At 48.7% G+C, this 24,737-nt stretch overlaps 2 protein-coding genes across 2 annotated transcripts in view; one reads left to right on the forward strand and one right to left on the reverse strand.

Moving 5' to 3' along the window:
* LOC119371778 (orexin receptor type 2) overlaps positions 1–24,737 on the reverse strand; it is a 107,186-nt gene that overhangs the window by 11,617 nt on the left and 70,832 nt on the right. The window contains exon 2 of the mRNA XM_037642238.1: positions 959–1,440. Coding sequence (XP_037498166.1) covers positions 959–1,351 — 393 coding nt within the window. The 5' untranslated portion in view covers positions 1,352–1,440. The remainder of the gene's footprint in view (positions 1–958; positions 1,441–24,737) is intronic.
* Positions 13,131–14,777, forward strand: LOC125760238 (uncharacterized). Its single transcript, XM_049420063.1, has one exon. The coding sequence runs from the start codon at positions 13,131–13,133 to the stop codon at positions 14,775–14,777; it is 1,647 nt and encodes a 548-aa protein (XP_049276020.1).

A 24,737-nucleotide genomic window follows, 5' to 3' on the forward strand; every position in this document is an offset into this window, starting at 1 on the left:
ATTTAATGGCCCCAAAAGACATTCTCGCTTACCAGCGGAGCACACGGCAAAAATATAGTGCCCCCCATAAATCGCTTGAAGGGGAAGACGCTACGGATCTCCGCAAGGTGCAGACGGGAGTCTTTTCAAATTTATCGCGGCTCAGTAAAATACATCCCACGTTGTACCGTAACACTTGTCCGTGGTGCGGCGGTTTGCCAACTTTATACCATATCTCGTGGGAGTGTGACCGAAAGCCAGCGAATTTAAACTCATTTTTAGGCAGCAACATTGTAGGACGTTCGGAGCAGTGGGAGGCACAACTTGCCAGCTCGGACCCAGAGGTGCAATTAGCGCTTCTGAGTCAAGTTAGGCGAGCGGCGCAAGCCAGTGGGGCCCTGGACTTGGGGCCCCAACCAACAGGCTCCTGAGTACCCCCTTTTCTACCCATTCCCTCAAAATAAAGTTTTGTTGTTCTTCTTCTTCTTCAAGCATGTGACTTCTGCGAATAAAAAAAAACCAGTTGAAGTTTAGCGCCTGTCCTGTGCGGTTCTCTTCTCTTCTGTGTACGTTTGTCGAGCTACGACCACAATGAATCCTCGCCAACTAGCTCTTGCTCTTTGGCGGCTGCCTCTGCCCACCCCGCGGTCCAGACCTGCTCGTCTGGGTCGGAGCTGAGCAGTGTGGCCTCCAAGCTGCATCGTGGTAATTCGCAAAACCTGTGGGCTCAATCAATATGTTGACTGGGAGAGCCCCATTGTTTGTGAAAGAGCTCGGCCCAGGCGCCTCGGTAGGCCGAGAGCCACTCTGTACACCCACCCTAGGAGTCACAATAGCAGTTGCTCCAACCTCGTTTTCCTTATAGGAACGGTGATTGTTGCTCGCTTTCCACGCTTCGTTGTCTTCTATTGCGGTGGTGCCATCTTTTACTCGTGACAATATTCATAAAGCAATAGAAACACTAAGAAAATCGCCATACCTGAAGGTACAAGACAATCTTGCACAGCGCGGCCCCGAAGAACCACGTCTCCGTCACGTCCCAGAGCACCGTAGGCGGTAGGCAGACCAAAATTACGAGGAAATCAGCCACGGCCAGGTTGACGATGAAGTAGTTGGTCACCGTGCGCATGGTCTGGTTCCGGTAGACGGCGACGCACACCAGGCAGTTGCCCACCAGTCCCACCACGAAGACGGCTACGTGAAGACCGATGAGACCCCACTCGTACGACGAAGGGAAGATGTACTCTTCCAGAAGGTCCAGGTACTCGGCCTCGGATACGCACAGTTCATTGACGCAGGGCGACACGTTGCCGTGTACAGAGAGGCCGACACCGCCTGTCTCGTTCAAGGGTGGAGGGTCCAGGTCGTCCATGTCTTGTTTTGTTTTTAGATTGACGTCACCGTCGCTGCACTATCGCTTTGTCCTCCCGTTCCTGCTACACATTGCCGGAAACTCAAGACCTGCGGCGATGCGAGGAAGACACCGGAAGAAATCTGAGTTAAAGCAAAATATATGATCAGGAAATCCTGAAAAAATTTAACCAGACAAAAGGACTAAGGACAAAGGAGAAGGGTGTCACACAAAACAACTGAACTATCAACTAGTTTATAGGGGTAGCGACTAAACCATCAATCAGTCAATATCAGTCGTTATCAACTCTTTTATCACCTAGCTGATAACGACTGGACTATCAATCAATCGATATCAGTCGTTATCAACTATTTGGTAGTCCAATCAGAATATCAACTAGTTGATAACGACTGGACAATCAACTAGTTGATAGTCCAGTCGCTGTGTGTGCCGCTGCTCTCCTTTGTCATTCGTCCTTTCGACTGCTTCATTCTTTCAGCGTTATGGACCAACTGACACGGACTTCAACCTTACTGCGAGCATGAAATGTAAAGAAATTTATGCACACGAGAGAATGTAGCATAGAGAGAGCAACTGACGAATGGTAGTGAAAACAACCAGACAAGCTGTCGGACTCGCCACTCTACAACTGTGCGAGGGCAGAAAAGGTGACAAAGACACGAACAAATAAAAAGAGTCTGCCCCCTGCCACGCCCAAGCGTTGGTCACTATAGGCTAACGTTGACTAAGCAGTGGATAATGGCGGCTAGCTATTCACTAATACTTTCTAAATATGGCTACATGATTGCTAATGTTGCCTGATAGTTGCTTACTAATGAGGAGTGTCCTAGGGTTGCCATGTCAGATAATGTCTCATAATGTAGGCTATTCACCATCGTAACCACAACGCTGGCTTCGTTGAAATTATATTATCTTGCTTTCCCAATATTAATCAAAATTAACAGACAAGGAAAGTATAGGGGATGGTATTTGTAGTAATTGTGATGTAATCGCGAAGAAAGCAAAGTGGACGAAAACATTCCTTGCCACCGGCAGGGACCAAACCCGCGACCTTCGAATAACACGTCCTATGCTTTACCACTGAGCTACGGCGGCGGCCATCCTCCCGTCCACTTTAATTATGGGGTATACACGTGCCCGTGAAGCTAGGAGTGTTAAATTGTCATACTATCATAATACTGCCATACTCTCACGGTGTCACAATGTAATACGTGACTGTGTAGTCCGGAGAGAAATCTTCTCTATGAAAGCCCAAGAAATTTGCGGACCTAGCATAGCGCACAAATCGGCACGCAGAAATAGCGATGCAAAGTTTTGGTTCACTCGAATCGCACGCAAAGCGTTGAGCAAAGAAATGCTACGCGCAACAAAATGCTCGCGTTGCAGGGGACACGAAGCTCGTATCTACAAGGTGTCCCAGCTAACGCTAGCCAAGGTGTTGTTTTACAGCAGAGCTGTTGTGGTCGAAGTTTGCCGTGTGTCGTAGATAAACATTATCATCATCGTGAACCGGCACGTGTTCTCTTCGTCCTCTTCTTCATCGCCTTCTTCTTCGGCATCGCTCCCAGAACACGTGCGCCACTTTGTACGGTGTGCGGTGCAGTAACTATCATGAGTGAGGGAACGAGTACGGAGAGAGAAAGCAAGAGAGAAATTCTTGGCGAGGCGAGATTCGAACCCGCATCCCCACGATCCGAAGGCGAGCGTGCTAAACACTCGGCTATCCAGGCACGCTAGCATAGCATAGCATACTTTTCTCTAATATAGTATAAGAAGGGGATGAAAAAGGGAAGTGATGGTCAAGAGGAGAGATGTGACAGTGAGGATGGGAGAACCCGGATGATGATATTATGACAGTGATGAGAGAACGGCTCGGTTCCATTGAAACGGAAAGTGGAATTACGTGTTTTCCATCGGCGTGTCCCACCTGTGCTCCTGGTAACACACCGCGTGAATGTTTACATCCCGATTTCAAAGTCACACCATTGTGCCATTACATAGAATCTTCTCCGCATTCCTGTACATTAGCTGCGTAACCAGCATAAGCTTAAGGGCTTTTTGATGCACTTTACGTGTTTAAGAAAGGTATACAGAGCGCGCTAACCTTACTTACCAAACAGGAGGAACGCGCAAACATGGAACATCAATTAGCAGTATTCGGCGAATTGTGCTGCCAGCCTCTGTCCAAACAGCAACTGTACTAAGGCGCATAAAGTTTCATAATAATGCACTAGGGGGAAGTCTGGCGCTAGCGTATATGGGAGCTGCAACGCATGACGCTTCAGTCAGCATGGGTATCATAAGTAGTACATGGATTTGCCTATTTGCCTAAGCTTCGTTCTTTCGGAAGGCCCAAGTCACGTGTCGTCGCAATGCCGGCCAAAGAGTTTCAGCGAAACCCTAGTGGCGCCGACACGTAAACAGGAACGGCGTGCAGCTCCGCGCGACAGAGAAGGCTGCAAAGAGAGGAACTTTCTGCAGGCTTGGTACAACCTTTCCGAAGCTGCCTTAATGTTTTATGCGTTTCACTGTTTCGCGCTAGTAAACGTTACAGTTTCTGGCGAACAGGGATACAACGTTCTTTACCGTACAGGCGAAGTCCATCGCTTTCCGACGTGATAGGCTTACGAGACTCCTGACAGCAGGACAGAAATTGCCGTTATTGTATACACGGTGCTTTGGCCAAGATAAGCGTGGTTAAGAGAACGTAAACACGGCCTGCAAGCTTAACGTCGCAGACTGCCTTAAATACCCTATGCCGCAGTCACCGCTGTCGCAACACCGGGGAGCTTTATAGGGTCGTCTGCGGTTGAGCGGATTGACGTTATACTGATCCGGTGGTTGCTCTGAAAACACCACCTGTACTTTGGGCATTTCGTGATCCAAGAGCTTTGGTTCTTAGCCTACGGATTTAGAGCCTTACAAACCGAGGTCACCGTACTGACTTGAAGGTTGTGGCTCCCCAGCAAACACGGCTCGCGAAAACAATAAAATAGAGGACAGAGAAGGAAACAAAAGACCCTTACGGAAGGTAAACAGAAGTAAAAAAGGTACACTGTTTTTAAATGCGAAGCATTTCTTAGCGAACTTCTGCGACTTTGAGCGTATCTATCTATCTATCTATCTATCTATCTATCTATCTATCTATCTATCTATCTATCTATCTATCTATCTATCTATCTATCTATCTATCTATCTATCTATCTATCTATCTATCTATCTATCCGTCCGTCCATCCGTCCGTCCGTCCATCCGTCCGTCCGTCCGTCCATCCGTCCATCCATCCATCCATCCATCCATCCATCCATCCATCCATCCATCCATCCATCCATCCATCCATCCATCTATCTATCTATCTATCTATCTATCTATCTATCTATCTATCTATCTATCTATCTATCTATCTATCTATCTATCTATCTATCTATCTATCTATCTATCTATCTATCTATCTATCTATCTATCTATCTATCTAGCCGCCTACGACTTTGTGCTCTCCTGGTCGCTAGGTTAATCGAATGTACACTAAAATTGGTATGGCGTAACATGAGTGTATGACGAACACAAATGACAAGTCATAACATGAAAATCATGACACGCATGTCATGTACAGCATGATTTACATGCTACGCTCATGGTGCGCTGGCGGCTCTTTCGCTAGCTTGATATACACCAAAATTGGTATCTTGCGACGTGACTGTGTGACGAACATAAATGACACGAGTTAACACGAAAATCATGACATGCATGTCATGTACAGCGTGACTTACGTGCCCCGCTCATGGTGCGCTGGCGGCCGTTTCGCTAGCTTTATATGCACCAAAATTGGTATCTTGCGACGTGACTCTGTGACGAACATAAATAACACACGAGTTAACATGAAAATCATGACACGCATGTCATGTACAGCATGACTTGCGTGCCACGCTCATGGTGCGCTGGCGGCCGTTTCGCTAGATTTATATACACCAAAATTGGTATCTTGCGACGTGACTGTGTAACGAACATAAATAACACGAGATAACATGAAAATCATGACATGCATGTCATGTACAGCATGACTTACGTGTCACGTTCATGGGGCGCTGGCGGCAGTTTCGCTAGCTTGATCTACCCCGTAATTGGTATTGCGCGACGTGACTGTGTGACGAACATAAATAACACGAGATAACATGAAAATCATGACATGCATGTCATGTACAGCATGACTTACGTGCCACGCTCATGAGGCGCTGGCGGCCGTTTCGCTAGCTTGATCTACCCCGTAAATGGTATTGCGCGACGTGACTGTGTGACGAACATAAAAACACGAGTTAACATGAAAATCATGACACGCATGTCATGTACAGCATGACTTGCGTGCCACGCTCATGGTGCGCTGGCGGCCGTTTTGCTAGCTTTATATGCACCAAAATTGGTATCTTGCGACGTGACTGTGTAACGAACATAAATAACACGAGATAACATGAAAATCATGATATGGATGTCATGTACAGCATGACTTACGTGCCACGCTCATGGGGCGCTGGCGGCCGTTCGCTAGCTTGATCTACCCCGTAATTGGTATTGCGCGACGTGACTGTGTGACGAACATAAAAACACGAATTAACATGAAAATCATGACACGCATGTCAGGTACAGCATGACTTGCGTGCCACGCTCATGGGGCGCTGGCGGCAGTTTCGCTAGCTTTATATACACCAAAATTGGTATCTTGCGACGTGACTGTGTAGCGAACATAAATAACACGAGATAACATGAAAATCATGACATGCATGTCATGTACAGCATGACTTACGTGCCACGCTCATGGGGCGCTGGCGGCCGTTTCGCTAGCTTGATCTACCCCGTAATTGGTATTGCGCGACGTGACTGTGTAGCGAACATAAATAACACGAGATAACATGAAAATCATGACATGCATGTCATGTACAGCATGACTTGCGTGCCACGCTCATGGTGCGCTGGCGGCCGTTTCGCTAGCTTTATATACACCAAAATGGGTATCTTGCGACGTGACTGTGTAGCGAACGTAAAAACACGAGTTAACATGAAAATCATGACACGCATGTCATGTACAGCATGACTTACGTGCCACGCTCATGGTGCGCTGGCGGCAGTTTAGCTAGCTTTTTATACACCGAAATTGGTATCTTGTGACGTGACTGTGTGACGAACATAAATAACACGAGTTAACATGAAAGTCATGACACACATGTCATGTACAGCATGACTTACGTGCCCCGGTCATGGTGCGCTGGCGGCCGTTTCGCTAGCTTGATCTAACCCGAAGTTGGTATTGCGCGACGTTATTGTGTGACGAACATAAATAATAGGAGTTAACAAGAAAACCATGACACGCATTTTCCTGAATGACATACAAGACGATGTATGCAGCTCTTTGCTGGCTGCTTCGCATTACATTGATTCCCACAATGCGTGGGATCTACCGGCTTTTTTTTTAATAGGTTTCTATAGACTTTCGTACGCCTCACTAGTACAGTGGTTACGGTGCTCGGCTGCTGACCCGAAAGTCGGGGGTTCGGTCCCGGCCGCAGCGGTCGCATTTCGATGGAGCCAATTTGCTAAAGGGCTATCTACTGTGCGACTTCAGTGCACGTTAAGTAACACGTAATCGTTCAAATTTTCGGAGCTCTTTACAACGGCGTGCCTGATAATCATATCGTGATTTTGGCAAGTAGAACCGCAGGTAATATTCATATTATATATTCTACGGACATTTTCGCTTGGCGTACGTCTCTGTGCACGCAACGAAACGAAGGCTTTGACAAAGCAGGAGCTCTGTAGCAAAAGTAATCTCTGGGTTTTCTTATCGCCAATAAACAAGGCCCGATTATCGATCTAAAAGCAGAACTTCGGCCTCTGTCAGCCTTCGCATGGCGATAATTGCTCCGTACGTTGTTTTGAAGCGTAACACTTAGATATGGTGAATGTGAGCATTAAAAAAGAAGAAAAAGGCAAACATCTATAATAATGCTCGTTGCTTGCAGCATTGCTTCGGGTATGGTGGACGTTCAGTAAAAGCGATTCCGTTTTAAAGGAGTAAATTTCGATAATTGTCACCGTTATATAGAGATTAAGAGGACTGTGACATTTTTAAATACTGCATACAGCATCGTAACGCTGTTTTTCATAAATACAGAGAAAGGTTGCTGTACACAGTCGTACTGTTTACTTACCGCGTAAGGTTGCCGAAGGGAAGCGAATCTATCATTATTAATAACTCGATCTCCGCTCTGAAGTGTTACAGTGTTAGCTATTATATACATACAGTGTCTTTACTTACGCAAATAGTTCTTTAAGTGTGAGCGAAGTATTTGTCAAGTTCCAACTTTCGCAATTCCAAGAGTCGCATTGGGAAGCTTCAGCGCGTATCAAACTGAACATCCGTCGCTATGGAAAAAAATGTACCACTTTGCAATGCGGGCTCTCATTTTGGATTCCAGCAACGTTTGCAGTTGTAGCAATGCCAAGCATTACGCGACTGAGAATGTGTACACTACAAACAGAGCCTCACAAAAGCACGCCGCTGGTTTTTCTTATTGCACAGAGATAAGGGCAATTTTAGCTCGTAGCACAGACGTGACTGTTCGTGCACGTATGAAAAAATATGGCGCAGAGAGAGCTTCGGCTTTTTGGTCAATGGATTCGAACGTTTGCGTGTAGTGCATGGTATGCGCCGTGTGTGTGCCCGGTTATTGCTACACTCCCAAGAAAACCCCTGCAGTCTCATGATTGCGATGCCTTTTACTTGGTTTGCTTATTTATTCCGCTTCTTTAGTAAAACGTGGGTTATTTAAAAAAAAAGCACACTAAGACGTTGTGCTGCAGCGTTTTGCTATGTGTGAGGTTTCGGATTGCTCCTTTTCCAATCTTCGAGAATTGTGCTTGCGAGAACTTTTCTATAATATCCGTGGCTCCGCTTGCGTATTTCTTTTCAACTCCCGTGCCGTGCATATAACCGCGAATGTGAGAGTTACGATTGAAATGCCACGAGGAAAGCTTTCAGCAGTGCTTTTACTACAAAGCCTATACAAGCGTTTTTTTTTTTTTCATTCACTCAGAATTCCGCACAAAAGATTGAGCTCTTTGAGCAAACTTCTCTGAACGGCCACTGCGGTTTAATGTATAGAATTCTTACCAGTCGCAAGCCGCTGAACGGATACGCGAATGTGTCGTAAAAGCCTGCACATTGACCGCAAAATCTTTTCTTCTAGTCCTTCGACAATAAAGCGGTGCATTTTACTCTGCGGAGCGGATTTCAGAGAGTTCGGCAACTGGAGCTTCATTCTTTTCTCCTATTTATGTGAGTTTGTCGATGATCGTAAGCGAAGCATGCGCTAAAGGAAAGCCGCCCGATACTGGAGACGACATAGCCGTCCATTGATTGATTGATTCATTCATTGATGGATGGATGGATGGATGGATGGATGGATGGATGGATGGATGGATGGATGGATGGATGGATGGATGGATGGACGGACGGACGGACGGACGGACGGACGGACGGACGGATGAATGGATGGATGGATGGACGGACGGATGGATGGACGGACGGACGGACGGACGGACGGATGGATGGATGGATGGATGGACGGATGGACGGATGGATGGATGGATGGACGGACGGACGGACGGACGGATGGATGGATGGATGGATGGATGGATGGATGGATGGATGGATGGATGGATGGATGGATGGATGGATGGATGGACGGACGGATGGATGGATGGATGGATAGATGGACGGACGGACGGATGGATGGACGGATGGATGGATGGATGGATGGATGGATGGATGGATGGATGGATGGATGGATGGACAGACGGACGGACGGACGGACGGACGGATGGATGGATGGATGGATGGATGGATGGAGGGGTGGGTGGGTGGGTGGATGGATGGATGGATGGATGGATGGATGGACAGACGGACGGACGGACGGACGGACGGATGGATGGATGGATGGATGGATGGATGGATGGAGGGGTGGGTGGATGGGTGGATGGATGGCTGGATGGATGAATGGATGGATAGATTGGTTCACTGACTGACTTGACTTGACGACTTGACTTGACCTGACTGACTGACTGACTGACTGACTGACTGACTGACTGACTGACTGACTCACTGACTGACTGACTGACTGACTCGACTCGACTCGACTCGACTCGACTCCAAAGCAGGCTGACTGAATGAATAATAGTGGTCGTAGAAGAAGAAAGCTGGTAATATGTTCTCAACAGCGCCGTTGTTCATTGAAGTTCTGAATATATGGCCCATAACGTAAAGAAACATGTATGTTTAAGGCGTCTTTATTTTGATATAGGTCCTTTTTAACGAAGTACCTTCAATGAAGGGAACAAGGAAACAAAAACGTCCCGTTAGTACAAGGATTTCAGTTAACCTAAAACATCGACTAGCCCTAAAGCTACGAAACTTTTCTGACTAAAGCCTCGAATTTAGAGTCGCGCTAAAGTGAGGCGTCTTCATCTCTGCTCAGAGGTTGGTTTGACGCATGGTTTAGCCCTAAATTGGAGACGCAGTGATCATGGGCTTAACTGGGTCCGCAGCCGGGATCACGGGAACTCCGTTGCAGGGTCCAGAACCTGCTTTAAAGCCTCGATTAGAGCTGGCTCACCATATGAGCCAACGCCGTCATACAGTCGCTGAAATGGCCGCTCTGGACAAGGCGATTAATCATTGAGCTCTTGCCCGTGGCGGTTGACCAAACGTGCGGGCTTAATAGAATATGCGGAGAAAAATCTTCAGGCAGTGGATGAAGACAGTTCCGGTCTCTTGGAGTGCTTCAGTGAAGGCCAGGTGTGGACTACTCTTTGCAGAGCCTTTCTTTCTTTCTTTCTTTCTTTCTTTCTTTCTTTCTTTCTTTCTTTGTCTCTTCCTCCCTAATTCTCTATCTATCTATCTATCTATCTATCTATCTATCTATCTATCTATCTATCTATCTATCTATCTATCTATCTATCTATCTATCTATCTATCTATCTATCTATCTATCTATCTATCTATCTATCTATCTATCTATCTATCTATCTATCTATCTATCTATCTATCTATCTATCTATCTATCTATCTATCTATCTATCTATCTATCTATCTATCTATCTAAAAATCGTAAAAGCCTCTATTACGATTTTTCTCAGCGGTGATTGAATCTTATCTAAGTTAAATATAGTTTAAATTGAGTTATCATAATCATTTAGCGGCTTGCGCAAACGTAGGGGTTTACGTTTACGTACGTACGTAAACGTTTACGTATGGTTAACTAAAACTTTGCAAAAACATGCGTCCTGGTAACACGGTAAACGCAGTCCGGTATTACTGTAACGCGGTAACGTTAAAAAGCATACAGACAAACTAAATACCCCTAGTACCAAAGCAAGCCCGAGAGTTCCTTCTTCTGAGCCCAATCGGGCTATTTGCGATTTATCTATCATAGGCAGCGCTTGCAGGAAAATAATTTGTGTACAGCACTCAGAAATTCAAACGCGACATCATATTTTTTAGTACAACGACTGATATGCGCAATCGTTCGAGATAACCACGTCATGTCCGGTCTCTCAAGATAACGCTGGCTCTCATCTAAGTGTTCGAGTCGAAATTGCGCCGATATGACCCGAACTGAAGACGGTGAAAACGAAAGTTTGTGCGCTGCTTAGCCAAAGTGTCCCGTTTCAATCTGTGAATACTGCGCATGTTTATATCTAACGTGGTCAGGTGTGGGTATGCTGAGCCGCGTTCCTAAATGCCCGAGTTTCTGCGAAGCACCTAAGAAAACACGAGCACCACTTCAGCTATGCACCATCACACCCAACACTGTACCCCACAAAAAGGTTCCGTATGTGACGGTAGTGCCCATATTTAGGAAATTAAGATTTAAGCTGCGGCAGCTGGAACAAGAGTTCCTGGCGATGACGTTTTAGATGCGAAGCATCTTATGGCGGAGTTCAATCCGGTGGTGGTGGTGGTGGTGTGCGGCGTGACCACTCTTACTGCGCATGCGCACACTCTCTCCACACACCTCCTCTCCAATCCCCCTCTCCCCCTATGAAACGCACTACCAAATGCCGAAACGCTGCTTCGCATCGCCTCACGGTCCCCTTAAGTGAGAGATAGAGAGGAGAAGGCAGAAAGATTAACCAGACGCGCGTCCGGTTTGCTATCCTACGCTGGGGGAAGGGGATTAAGGGAGAGAAAGAAGGGAGATAGAAAGAAGGGAGCATACAAAAAAGAAACAATCTACGCGAGCTTAAATAAACACAGCTGCGTTCCATGGTACTGGACACAGGATCTCAGGCATATACGTTCTGCTTTAGAGAGTCGTCTCATGGTGCCTACTGAAGGCTTGCAATTGCTGGACACAGAACATCCAGTACTTGTTGTACGGACTGAGCGTAGGGGGATTTCAGCTTGCCGACGAACACGCGAAGCAGAACAGCAAGGAAGGCATGGACACAACTGATGCAGCTTGGCCTACGTTGCCGAAGTCGCAGCGATATGCAGATTGACACTGCACATCGGCAACACTGCGCACTGAATCTCCGAATTGTTCGGAGATAGTGCAATTTTTTATACACAGTGGATGGCCTTCCTATTTCAGGAGGTAAGGAAAGAAAGAAGTCCGCGTTACCTCATTCTAAAGAATGATGTCATATAGCGAATGCGTGCCGGCCCACGGTTCAAAAGAAAAGAGCTTGCCCATACAACTGATACGGCGCTGATAAAACCTTTTCGGGTGCAGCTATAGCGCACGTCAGCAGTACGTCTCTGATAACGCGTTTTTTATCTATTCGCAGTGTTCGGCACGCGCGAATAATAACATCCCCGGCGTTCGCATCCGAATCCAATTTTGAGGCCCTCGAGGACGAGGGCCTGTCATTTTCTCGGCCACTTCAATGAAGTGTTGCGATATGCGGCGTAGGCGCCCCTAACCCCCCCCCTTCTCCTCCCGCCGTTTTATCGATGATAACCCGTTGCTGAGTATTAGCCATACTTGACACAGCTACATGGAACGTTTGATAAGATAAGGAGTGGAGAGGATGCTCAGCCAAGCGTGTGCCTGGCCTGACCCTCTTCAAAGGAACGAATAGGAGACAGGTAAATGAATAAGGATATAGTGAGTGACGATATCAAATTACCATATCATAAGCTCATGTCCAATCAATATAATATTATCGGTATCACCAACATAGTTCGGCAAAACTCCATCATGAGTCGACTCACTTCGACTCACCCATTCATATCGAACCGTGAGTCTGAGACTGACTCAGTCCGAGTGAATAATATTTTGGTGCGTTTAAGTCCGAGTGAGTCCGGTTGAGGAAAATATTGTTAAGTCTGTGTCCGAGTGAGCCCTAAGCGCGAAATATATTTCTTGGGTGATTGTGAGTGGGAGGGCGCTGCGATCGCCGAAGTAAGCGGACGTGCTTCATCGGCTCCGGCTTCAACAAATGATTTCGCAGCGATTTCAACCGTGCTTCACCGGAAATCTTTCACTAACGGACCTGTGAAGTCGAGAGGAATCGACAGATACCTGATTTTTAGGTGGGCCATCATTTTTCGCGGAGTTATTGAACTCTCTGTGCTGAGACCCAGCCGCAGCCACTCTCGGTCTAGGCGTGAACGCCTACCGCTAGGCCTAGCCGGCGCAACAGCTGCGTGCCGCCGATGGACGCGGTGCCACGTATGCGGACACTTTCCAACGAAGCGGCACAAGCCGACGAACGTGACTCAAGAATGAATGTGCAAGTGATGGGGGAAGATATTTCCGCCGAAGAACTTACCGAAGACGCCGGATGGAAGACCGCTGGAACGCGGCGTTCGAGAACCCGGCACCGCGCGCAGGACTCGCCGCACGACATCGACGCAAGAACGGACATGCTCGGTTCAGGCAAGCAAGGTAACAAACCTAAGAATGTCAAAGGAAAGGTTATCAAGGCGGGACGCATGCCCAGACTACCGAAAGAGGATATCAAGATTGTGGTGCGACCACAGGGCGGCCTCGACATCGTCAAGGTCGGCGCCCCGGCAGTCACCGCCGCCATCTTCGCGGCTGCCAGTATGACGGGTGAAGAAAGCGCGGAAGACACGGTCTGTCCGAACTTGCACCAGAACATCGTCGTCGTCAGCACTCCGAAACGAGCGAACGCGGACCGCTACGCCAGAATGCGGCAGATTTACATCCAAGGGAGACTGCACGAAGTGAATGTGTACGAAACTGCACCCGATAATACAACAAAGGGAGTGATTCGAGGCATTCCCATTGAGGACGGACCCCGAGCGCTGGACGAGAACATCGTAAACCCGAGAAACCCACTGGCACTGGCCGCCAAACGCATAGGCAATACGTCCACGGTAGTCATCGCGTTCGACGGACTCAAGGTGCCCAAGCTCGTCAGGTACGGTGCAACACTCATCCCTTGCACTTTATATCGCAAGCAAATCGACATCTGTTACCAATGCGGCCGCCTCGGCCACCGTATGGACGTTTGCCCAAATCCTGCCAACCGCATCTGCCGTGGCTGCGGTCTCCGCAACCCCAACCAAGAACACCAATGCTCGCCCAAGTGTGACCTGTGCGGCGGCGCCCACATGACCGCCGACAAGGACTGCAAAGCAAGGTACAAGACTCCGTACGTGATTCGCAGACGACGATGGGAGCATCAATCTGCAAATAACCAACTGACGCAGCAAGACCTCCCGCCCACCGAGATGACCAAACCCAGATCCAAGTCGCGATCCCGTAGCCGGTCCCGGTCTCGTAGCAGGACAAGGCGCAGCCGCGCTCCGACAAGATCCAGATCCACGACGCCGGCTCCCGTAGACAAGGTGAGCTGGGCTGACAAGGTCCGGGGCACTGCGCGGGAGGGGGTCGGTAAAGCACCTACAGTTCCAGAGCAAAATCAAGCGACCAATACCGGTATTGTGGAGGAGCTCAGAAAAGAGAACGCGGTAATGCGCGATTTACTCCAAAAGCTAATGCAAGAGGTGCGAGAACTCAGACGCGAGCGCGCCGCGCCGGAACAGAGCAAACCTAACGAAAAACACCCGGTGCCGGCGAGCATTCCAGACGCGGGCGCACCGGCTCCGAAAAAGCGGGCGATGCAACCAGAAGCCTACGCGGGAGGCTCCGAGAGCCAGGTACAAGCGGAAATTATAGACATCAAGAAAATGCTACGCACCATGCAAAGCACCATTGAGACACTACACGCAACAGTCCTCGGGCTCGCAAACAGGACCACTAACCTCGAGGGAAACATGCAGATGACAATTAATCACCCCGTATTTACGCAACACGGAAACGTAACGGCGAGCAGCGATGCGGGACCGAGCACCCATCAAGGGCAGCCGGGTACCTTAAACCCGCATCATGGCCAACGCTAATCAAGGGATAGTAATATGGCAGTGGAATTGCCGCGGCTTCGCCGGCAAAAAGGCAGTTCTACAGCAACACATCAGGCATTCAACAAGAAAACCAGACGTAATTTTACTCCAAGAAACGCTTACAAACGCGGTTACTTTAACAGGCTACAAAGCGCACAGCAGCAAAATCGAGGGAAGGGGTCTATGCACGCTCGTAAGGAAGCGTCTCACATTCGTTGACCACGAACTAAGCGGCGTCCAGATGGAACACGCTCTCATCGAATTAGTGCCGACTAAGCGGAGGAAAGAAAGCATATTCCTACTGAACGTCTATAGCAGCCCGTCGAAACAGCGCCAACGATTTCGGGCGTTGCTTCAGAAGACGCTCAAGATTGCCGGGTCCCGGACGCTTATTGCAGGAGGTGATTTCAATGCGGCAGACACGGCGTGGGGTTACGGATACAGCACGGCCAAGGGAAGACAACTCGGGCAAGACGCGCAGGAACTAGACTTCACGTTAATTACGGATCCAGCGCACCCGACGAGAATAGGCAACTCCACCACTAGGGACACGACTCCGGACCTGACGTTCGTCAGAAATGCCGGGGTGGCAGCCATCACGTGGAAAAACACGTCCGCCGACCTGGGGAGTGACCACATGATAATAGAAATCCATGTCCCGACGCCGGACAAAGCGCAGGGCAGTAAACGCAAATTTGATTGGACCGACTGGGAAGATTTCAGAAAGAAACGAGGGCAACAAGTGCCTACAGAAGATAAGATCACGGACATCGAAGCATGGACCCGCTCACTGGTCGCGGACACAAAAGCGTCAACCAAGACAATCGAAACTGAGGTCGAAACAGACAGGATGGACAGCCGCCTGGCGCATCTCATCGAGGCGAAGAATTCAATCCTGGCCAGATGGAAGGGACAGAGATTCAATCGGAGACTCAGAAAGAAAATAGCGGAGATCAACCGCAACATCGAGGAACACTGCCGCACGCTCACCCGCCAGCAATGGGACGAGTTATGTAATGCAGTGGACGGGCAGCTACACAACGGGAAAGCGTGGAACCTGCTCAAGTACCTGCTGGACGAAACGAAGACTAAGTCCCACCAGACGGACTGTCTTGCACGTCTCTTACATAAGGAGCTCGACAAGCATGGTAAAAATGCGGTGGCAGCCCGTTTACGGGCGAAGTACGTGCCGCACACTTCGTCCGTGCAACACCGCCCGTATGAGGGTGACGCGAACGAGGAATTGGATAAGGACTTTAGCGTAGAAGAGATCAGGACGGCACTGCACAATCTCAACAGCAGATCGGCGCCGGGCCCCGACCGGGTGTCAAATCGCGCCCTGAAGAATCTCGACGACCGATCCGTGGAACAGTTGACGGAATACATCAACGACTGCTGGCAGCGCGGTAGCCTCCCGCAACAGTGGAAAACTGCGAGAATGATCCTTATCCCAAAACCGGGTAAAGCGCCGAGCCTCGACAACCTTCGCCCCATATCACTAACGTCGTGTGTCGGCAAGACCATGGAGCACGCTCTGCTTAACCGCTGGCAAGCCCATCTAGAGCAGAAAGAGGCATATCCACCGTCGATCATAGGATTCCGCCCACAGCTATCCACACAAGACGCAATGATACAGCTGAAACACCACGTGCTCGATGGCAAGACGAGGGGGACCAGAGCAATTCTTGGCCTCGACCTCGAGAGCGCGTTCGATAAGATCGCGCACTCGGCGATATTACACCAGGTATCACGGCTAAACCTCGGTTTACGCGCGTACAACTACGTTAGAGATTTCTTGACGGACAGACGGGCCGTTCTAGTGGCGGGAGACCTCGAGCTAGCAGAGCAGACGTTGGGAAGCACCGGCACCCCGCAAGGATCGGTCATCTCCCCACGCTCTTTAACCTGGTCATGATCGGGCTCGCGGAAAAACTGCAAAACTGGAAGACGTCCGGCACACAATATACGCTGACGATATTACCATCTGGGTGCACCAAGGCAGCGACGGCCACATCGAAACGGCGCTACAACTAGCAATCGACACTATAGAGGACCATCTCGTGGGAACAGGGCTACGATGCTCCCCGAAAAAGTCTGAACTCCTACTTTACCGCCCCACGCAAAGGGGTAGACCACTCGGGGGCGGTGGGAGGGCGGCGACAATTAGGCAAGAATATGAAGAGATCAGGCTGCACACGAGCACCGGAGCAACCATCCCGATAGTAAAGAGCATAAGGGTCCTTGGCATGATAATTGAGGCCAACGGCGTCAACGGCGAAACGATTGCTAAGTTAAAGCACAAGACGACTAACGCCATGAGACTCCTCAAGAGGGTTACTAGCAGAAGAAGCGGAATGAGAGAAGAAGGTCTCATACGACTTATACACTCTTTCGTCATGTGCCACATTGCGTACGTCGCGGCATTCCACAACTGGTACAAGGCAGAAGAAGCCAAGATCGACGTCCTCATCCGCAGGGTGTACAAGATAGCTCTGGGGCTACCCGAGTCTACCAGCACTCACCTGTTGCTTCAACTTGGCCTTCACAACACACTCAGCGAAATCGCCGAGGCGCAGCGCACTTCACAACTAGAAAGACTATCGAGCACGAGAGCGGGACGCCAGATCATGGAAAGTCTCGGCATTCGTTACCACACACAACAAGGCCAGAAAGCCGCCGTTCCAGACACGATCAGGCAAACGCTAAGGGTTGACCCAATTCCACGGAACGTTCACCCGGAGCACAACCACGGCAGAAGAGTGGCCAGGGCCAGAGTTCTCCTCCACACTTACGGAGACGAAATGGGGGCGCGGTTCGTTGACGCCGCTGAATACGCAGAACGCTCACGATTCGCGGTCGCGGTCGTCGATTGGAAAGGCCAAACGAGAATATCGGCAAGTATACCGTGCGAGCACGCACAAGAAGCGGAGGAAGCGGCGGTGGCGCTCGCACTCACGGATACGACGTGCACGACGGTCATCTGCGACTCGAGACAAGCAATCAGAAACTTCGCCAAAGGATGGATCTCGCGACGAGCGGCCCGAATCCTACGCAATAGCCAACTCCATCGAGTGGTAGATTGTCAAACCAGGCTCATCTGGTTTCCGGCTCACATGGGAGAGGTATCAGAGACTCAACGCAACCTAAACGAGACGGCACACGCCAAGGCGCGCGAGCTCACAAACCGCACCGGCGACCGTCGTCTATGGGGCAACACCAAAGACCGCTTGACCAGCTATAATGAAATTACCAAGGCCTTCTGCCTGGCCCGCCGAACCTTTCCTCAGCCCAGCGACAAGCTGAACAGGACGCAGGCGGCGGCCCTCAGACAACTGCAGACGCACACGTACCCCAACCCCGCACAGTGTAACAGGCTCTACCCGAGTACATACCCGACAAATATATGCAAGATCTGCCACACTGAGGTCGCCACATTAAATCACATGCTCTGGGACTGTGACAAAAATCCGGAAGGTGCTAACTCCGGAACCCTTCCGCCGCGGTGGGCCGCTGCCTTGCGCAGCCCCAGCCTCGGCGACCAACTTTGGGCTGTCCAGCAGGCCCGCGAGGCGGCGGTGAGGCAAGGCCTCGACGTCCCCACGTGGGAGACCTAAAGCCCAGTCGGCGAAAGCTCTGCCGGACCATCAATAAAGTTGTTACCAACCAATTGTGAGTGAGCGCCACTTACCGACGTTTGATCCCCAAAGACTTAATAAGAGCGCGCTGACAGGAGGTAAGGTACCGCGCTGATAAACTTGAGTACGCGGGTTCGATTCAGGCTACGGCGGCGGCGTAATTATGGGTGGGGGGGCGATGCAAGGACAGCCGTGTGCGTAGATTAAGGTGTGCGTTACAGAACACAAGGTCGTCAAAGCTAATACGGAAGAACACATGGCGGATGAACTTGGTTTCGAATCCTGTCACCTTCATCACGTGCCTGTGTGGTATCATTTTAATTTGAGGAATAGATTCTCCTGTACCTATTTCTATGCTAGAAATTACATTGAAGCTGAACTGTAGCGGAAAGAGAAGCTCAGTAAAAAAACTACGTTTATTCCGCGCAATGACGAAGAAAAAATTAAGGCAGTTTCGAACTAGTGGTGCCAAGCCTGAAGGAAGTGCGGAGCTGGGCAGCGTTGTTTGTTTCTCTTGGCTTTTCTCTTTCTTTCCTCCTCTCTTTCATTCTTGTTCGCATTTCCAGTTTTCTTGTCTTTTTTATCTCTTTTTGTCTATTTATTTGTATTTTTCTGCGTAACTTCCCTTTCTTTCTCTCTCTTTCTATTTATCGCATGGTTGCTCTTTTTTTCTATTTTTATACGTGGTTTTGCTTGCGTTACGCCAATCGACGACAGTATACAACACCATACAACAGCCCGGACCTGTAAAGTGCTCCGCACTTGATATTATCGGCAAGGCACTCGCAGAACAAGAGAAAGAAGACTTCTTGGCACGAGCGCGCACTCAATATGCTACAGATGGCTATACTATACGTGGTTTCGCCAGCGTTATGCCAAGCTGCATGAGACGACGACAGCCTACGACAGCCCGGGCCCCTAAAGTGCTCCGCACTTAAAAAAAAAAGCAGGCTCACACTTGCGTCTGATAAATCTAAACAGATATATATCAGCAAAACGTTTATCTACGTATGACTTAACAAGAACGCCAGCGCCGCACTCAGTGCGGTAATAGTTTAAACGATGAGCAATCCTGAAACCTTCGATCACTTTGCCTTATATTTTTATCCAGTCATCATACTTATCACTTATTTAATAACTAATAAGCCCCGCCTCCTTCGCAAAACTACGTGGTGTATATTAAATGATCATCTTCCCATAACAGTGTCCATCTCAATTCACATGTCGTAAACACATTTCGTTCTATCACTTTCCCAGCGTGCATTACGTAATAAGAAGAGGGCGATACAATATCAGCGCAGAGAAAGCGTACTTGGGCAACTTTTCATTTAGCGGCTCACCACAAAATATATAACGAGACAGGAAACAGGAAACAAGTGTGTTGTAACACCGGTTACATCAAATTGCTGCAAGCGTGACAGTACGCTTCACTCGGGAAGTACCAGATCCAGAAACTACATTATTGTCGCACAGATCCTTCGTCATGAAGAAGTTATTGTAGTGAACGCGGCGCTTATATCTTGTCGCGGGAGAAGTCCGGCAAACTTTCTCTCCCCGAAGAGCTCCCAGAAAGTCTTTATAATATTGATACGGTGTGCTTCGGCGCGGCCATTATGTGCTTGAACGTTATTTCTTACGAATTAGGAACAATCTAAGTAATCAAACTTTGGTTTTAGCCAATCCAGCGGTCACGCTTTTCTCTTCCAACCTGCGTTATATGGCCTGCTCTGATTTACCGGAATTGAAGAGAAAATACGTTATTAAATTCTGAGAGACAGCGCGCTTTCCAAACTGCCGCTAGGCACAATGGAAACTTCTGGCAAATACCTAACACTATTAAGCTTAAAAGCTAGAGAAACAAGACAAAAATATCTACGGCTGTGAGGCAACATTGGGAGCCCGATCAATCTCCACCGTCCCTCCTGAGGGGAGTACGGTGTTCACTTTTTCCCGAGACGAAAAGCGCCGTTGCTACTCGCGCTTGCAGACGCGCCCGAAGAGATGGACCTTAAATAACAAATAAACTGGACCCTATGTCAACATCTACTCCGCTGTAACTCCCTCAAAGCAAACCAAGCAGAGCTCGCTGTTGTCTTCTATTTTGGGAAACGCGCAACGAGCGGGTACTAGTTCTGTTGAACTACTGATTTACCACGTTTTGTAGGTGGCGCATACCTTGCAAGGCTGTAGATCCCTGATAAAAGACGGCGTGCAAACAAGGACACAAGAGAAGTCAGCACAACGCAATGTTGTCCTGACTTCTCCTTGGCGTCCTTGTTTGCCACGCCTACCATCTTCTATACCGAATCCCTACAAGTAGCTGAGCTTTTTGTCAGTCAAGCCATAGGCATGGGCACGGGGAGGAAAGCGCAGCGAGTGCGGCCACCCTCCCTAACGGCCACACATCTAAGGGCGGTAGTTGAAGTCTGCCTCATACTCAGTCGGACATTTCCCGTAATTTTTTAATGCGCAGGGTTATGGCTACGCATTTTTTAGGGGCGCAGCACCTTACCCCCGAATGCAGAGATGTTACTTGTCTCGTACTTGACTCGTACTTGACTCAAGACAGCTTTGCCGCTCGCCATAAATCGTTCTCGAACTTGCGGACGACTTGCGGGCGACTTGGCTCGGTCGAAGTCAGGACGAGTTTCAAGTCTGCTGCGGGGCTAGCTTGAAACAGTCTTGATGCGTTATTCCAACATGGCCGCCTCTCGAATGGACGTCGCGCGGAGGTTGTACGCTTTTGAATTTGCTTGCCACGCTATGGACGTAGCATTTTCTGAGGTTACGTGACCGAGGAAATCCGATGGAGTTGTACGACGAGGAACAATTCCATGCTCGCTACAGGTTCACCAAGAACGCCGTGCTGCAGTTGCCGCTCCAAGAAAGCGGGGACAACCGAGGACAGCCTGTGCCTCCCATGTTGCAGCTACTGATGGCGCTCAGGTTTTACGGCGCTGGCACATTCCAGACAGTCACCGGTGATCTCATCCGCATTCCGCAGTCGACAGTGTGCCGCGCAGTCGGAAAAGTGACCCTACTCATCGCAAAGCACTTGTACTCGATGCTGGTGCGCTTCCCGCAGCCGGCGGGATTTCCTAAAGTTATGTGGGACTTTTATGAAGTGGCCGAATTCCCTGGCGTTACAGGATGTGTCGACTGCACACACGTGCGCATTAATAGCCCCGGTGTATTTACGCTCACCAATCACTCATCTCCCGAATACAAAACATGTGGAAGGTCACAAGATTAATAGCTCAAGTGAACCAGTCATGCAAAAAAATGTTGTTCTTACCAGTTTTGTGGCACTCTCGCTTTTCTCTTGCAGCTTCCTCTTTCCATTTCTGATTGAGGTTATTCCAGCATTTCCTGAGCTGCAGGTGGTGGCGCCTGGTAATCCCGTGGTTGGCGTTGTAGCGCTTGGCTATTTCTTTCCACGTTTGTCTTTTTTGCGCCACTGACGCAACATCAGTTTTTTTCCCACTCGATAACGTGCCTGAACTGCCTCACAAGATCGATCAGCACACTTTTTTCGTCCTCGGTGAAGCGCGGGGCCGCCTTGCGTTGTGGTGTCTCTTGGGACCACAACATGCCTTGCTGCGACATCTCAGCGAATGGTTCTTTCTCCTTGATTCGACGACTTCGCTTCGAAAAGTGACGTGGGCGACGTAGCATGAGCAGGAAAATGTTTTCATAGTACACAACATTTTACATCGTTTTTGTCTCGTTCGGTGCAGCTGTGTGGGATTGAGAAACTTGACAGGCATCAGTTTGCAGCACAACGATACGAAAAATTCCTTAAGCTTTTCTCAGAAAAAAAGAGCTTCCCCTAGTGCGGGTTTAATCCACGGACCAGCACAAATTTTTTGGTGACAAGGCGAAGCTTTTCTTGGGACTCCCTCGTCGCTTTGTATTACAAACAGGTGCTTTCGTACAAATACGTGGATGAGCTCTTCGTTCACCTCGCAGGACGCACATGGCAGGCCTGTCTCTTTTTCGTTGTTCGCGACAAAGCTTCCAGCAGATAACATATCCTGACCATGTGCGTCCCTCCCCGCTCCCCTCACCAACATGCAGCGCGGCATTGCTGCACCCCGCGAGGCAAAATTCCGCCGCGGCCCATGATCCCCAGCCCCGCTTCTTGTCTTGTTTACCAAGAATCAGATGTTCAACGAAAGCAGACAAATAATTAGCATTTCCAGTTCTATTCTTTAGCTTCTTTTGTTGGGTGGCGGCACCCACATGGGCCCGAACAAGGGCTTTGTACACTTTGTTTCCAGAACTTGTTGCATTTTTTTATTTATTCATATATAACTGCGACCTAGCTCGCTACAATCATGTCCTTAGGCAAATAGAAAGGCTAGTACCTTGAAAATTCGCGATACCTCGCTTAAAACTTGCGAGCCAGGGCAGCGCATATACACTCCGCTTTCGATAAGAAAAAAAAAAAAAGACGAAAGGACACAACCCAAACCATGCCTTGTTTCGCATCTTTATGAGAAATTCTATTAGCGCGCACGCCAAAACAAGCAAGCTTGGAGTAACGCGCCGCGCTTGGGCGGCCACTGAAACCAGCGGGCAACGGACGCTTTACACAAGCAACACTGCGCATCGCTGCGGCGGCGGGAACCACGTGCCGATCGTTAACAGTAAAATGACAAAAATATGCTTGTAGCACTTTGATGGGATAGTTCTTTTCAAATATACGAACTTTTCTTGCTGTAACACGTGCCTTACGCCAACAACTTCATTATTAACCTCGGTACCAGGCGAGCAACGTGTTTCTGCATTGAAGCTCGTTCTTGACTTGACCAAGCAAGACAGCTTGAGCGTCTATGAAACGCGAAGGCCGACTTGGGGGTTTTCAGGTCCGCTGCTTGCTTCGGGCCGACTTGCTCAAGTCAAGTTGAAGGCACGAGCCAAGTAACATCTCTGCATTCGGGGGTTAGGGTCTCGGCTTGTCGGCGATGCATCGTCGTTTGCTATCTATCTATCTATCTATCTATCTATCTATCTATCTATCTATCTATCTATCTATCTATCTATCTATCTATCTATCTATCTATCTATCTATCTATCTATCTATCTATCTATCTATCTATCTATCTATCTATCTATCTATCTATCTATCTATCTATCTATCTATCTATCTATCTATCTATCTATCTATCTATCTATCTATCTTGTTCTTGTTCTTGGAAGGAGAGATCCTCTGGAAGTCTCTCCGGAGTCGCGCCAAAATGCCATCATCAGGAAGCGACCTCTATACGCGCTTAGTGTGTAAACACTGCGCCATACCTGTACTTTGGAAAACACGGTTTGTTTGGCAGCGTCGTTCGTAGCAGGGTGCAAGGGCGGATCGCCGGCGCCGTACGCCGATTTATCAATGTCGGGACTTCCTTGCGCAAGAACGACGCCCCCGGGCGACCAATGCGACAAAAATCAGTAGAGCTTCCGGCGAAGAACGAACTTTAAGGGCGTGGATGAGAAAGCTGAAGTTTTATAAACAACTTTAGAAAATGTACGCGGGTCGCGATGTTCCCTAGGGTGGCATTAATTTTGTCATGTACTGTTCGGTTATTTTGTTATCTTGTTTTGTTGTCATACGCTTTCCTGCTTTTTTTTTTTCTTTTTCCAAACTGTGGGGCATCTCGGAATAGAATTTTTTCTATAAACCGGCACAAATAGCTATCCATTAGAAAGCACATTCGCCTACTCCTAGAGTGCTATTTACTGAGGCGAAAGCCTTAGATGCCTCATCAAACGGGAAAAGCGAGCGCGTCAATATGAAGTGATGCTAACAATCATCATGTCATGCCGTCGCCGATCACAAAAGTTTGTGATGTCGTCATGACGTCACCATGACGTCCCATAACGTGGCTTTTAACCTCGAATGCAAAATGTTGTCGAGGATCCCTCCTGTTGTGAGCGCTGCCACAATAACCGCAACGGAATTACTTGCAGCAAGTCTGCGACTGCGTTCAGTGAATAAATTGTAATTATCAATGCAGCATTATTTACTGAACGAAAACTTCATTGTAAGATGTAGCTACATGTGAGAAACCGATTCACCTATATTAAACAACGTGTACAAAAATGTTTATAGAAGAAACAGCGAGAGTAAACGTTGAACCATTGCGCTAACACTTACGAGAAAGGCAAGGAATGGGAGCTGCTAGGACGAAAAATATCAAATGAACCCAGTTACCAAAGTTAGTGGTTTTTTCTGAAGTAAAAGTTCAGAGAGTTTGGGTTGGTGTCCTTTACTTCAAACCAAAGCCACTCTGTGTGCTATGCTGAAGTACTGCGGCTGGCTGTTCTAATG

This window comes from Rhipicephalus sanguineus, chromosome 10, assembly GCF_013339695.2.
Source record: "Rhipicephalus sanguineus isolate Rsan-2018 chromosome 10, BIME_Rsan_1.4, whole genome shotgun sequence".
NCBI lineage: Eukaryota > Metazoa > Arthropoda > Arachnida > Ixodida > Ixodidae > Rhipicephalus > Rhipicephalus sanguineus.

Coding starts and splice junctions, on each gene's coding strand:
- LOC125760238 (XM_049420063.1), top strand. CDS start 13,131: ATGAATGTGCAAGTGATGGGGGAAGATATTTCCGCCGAAGAACTTACC.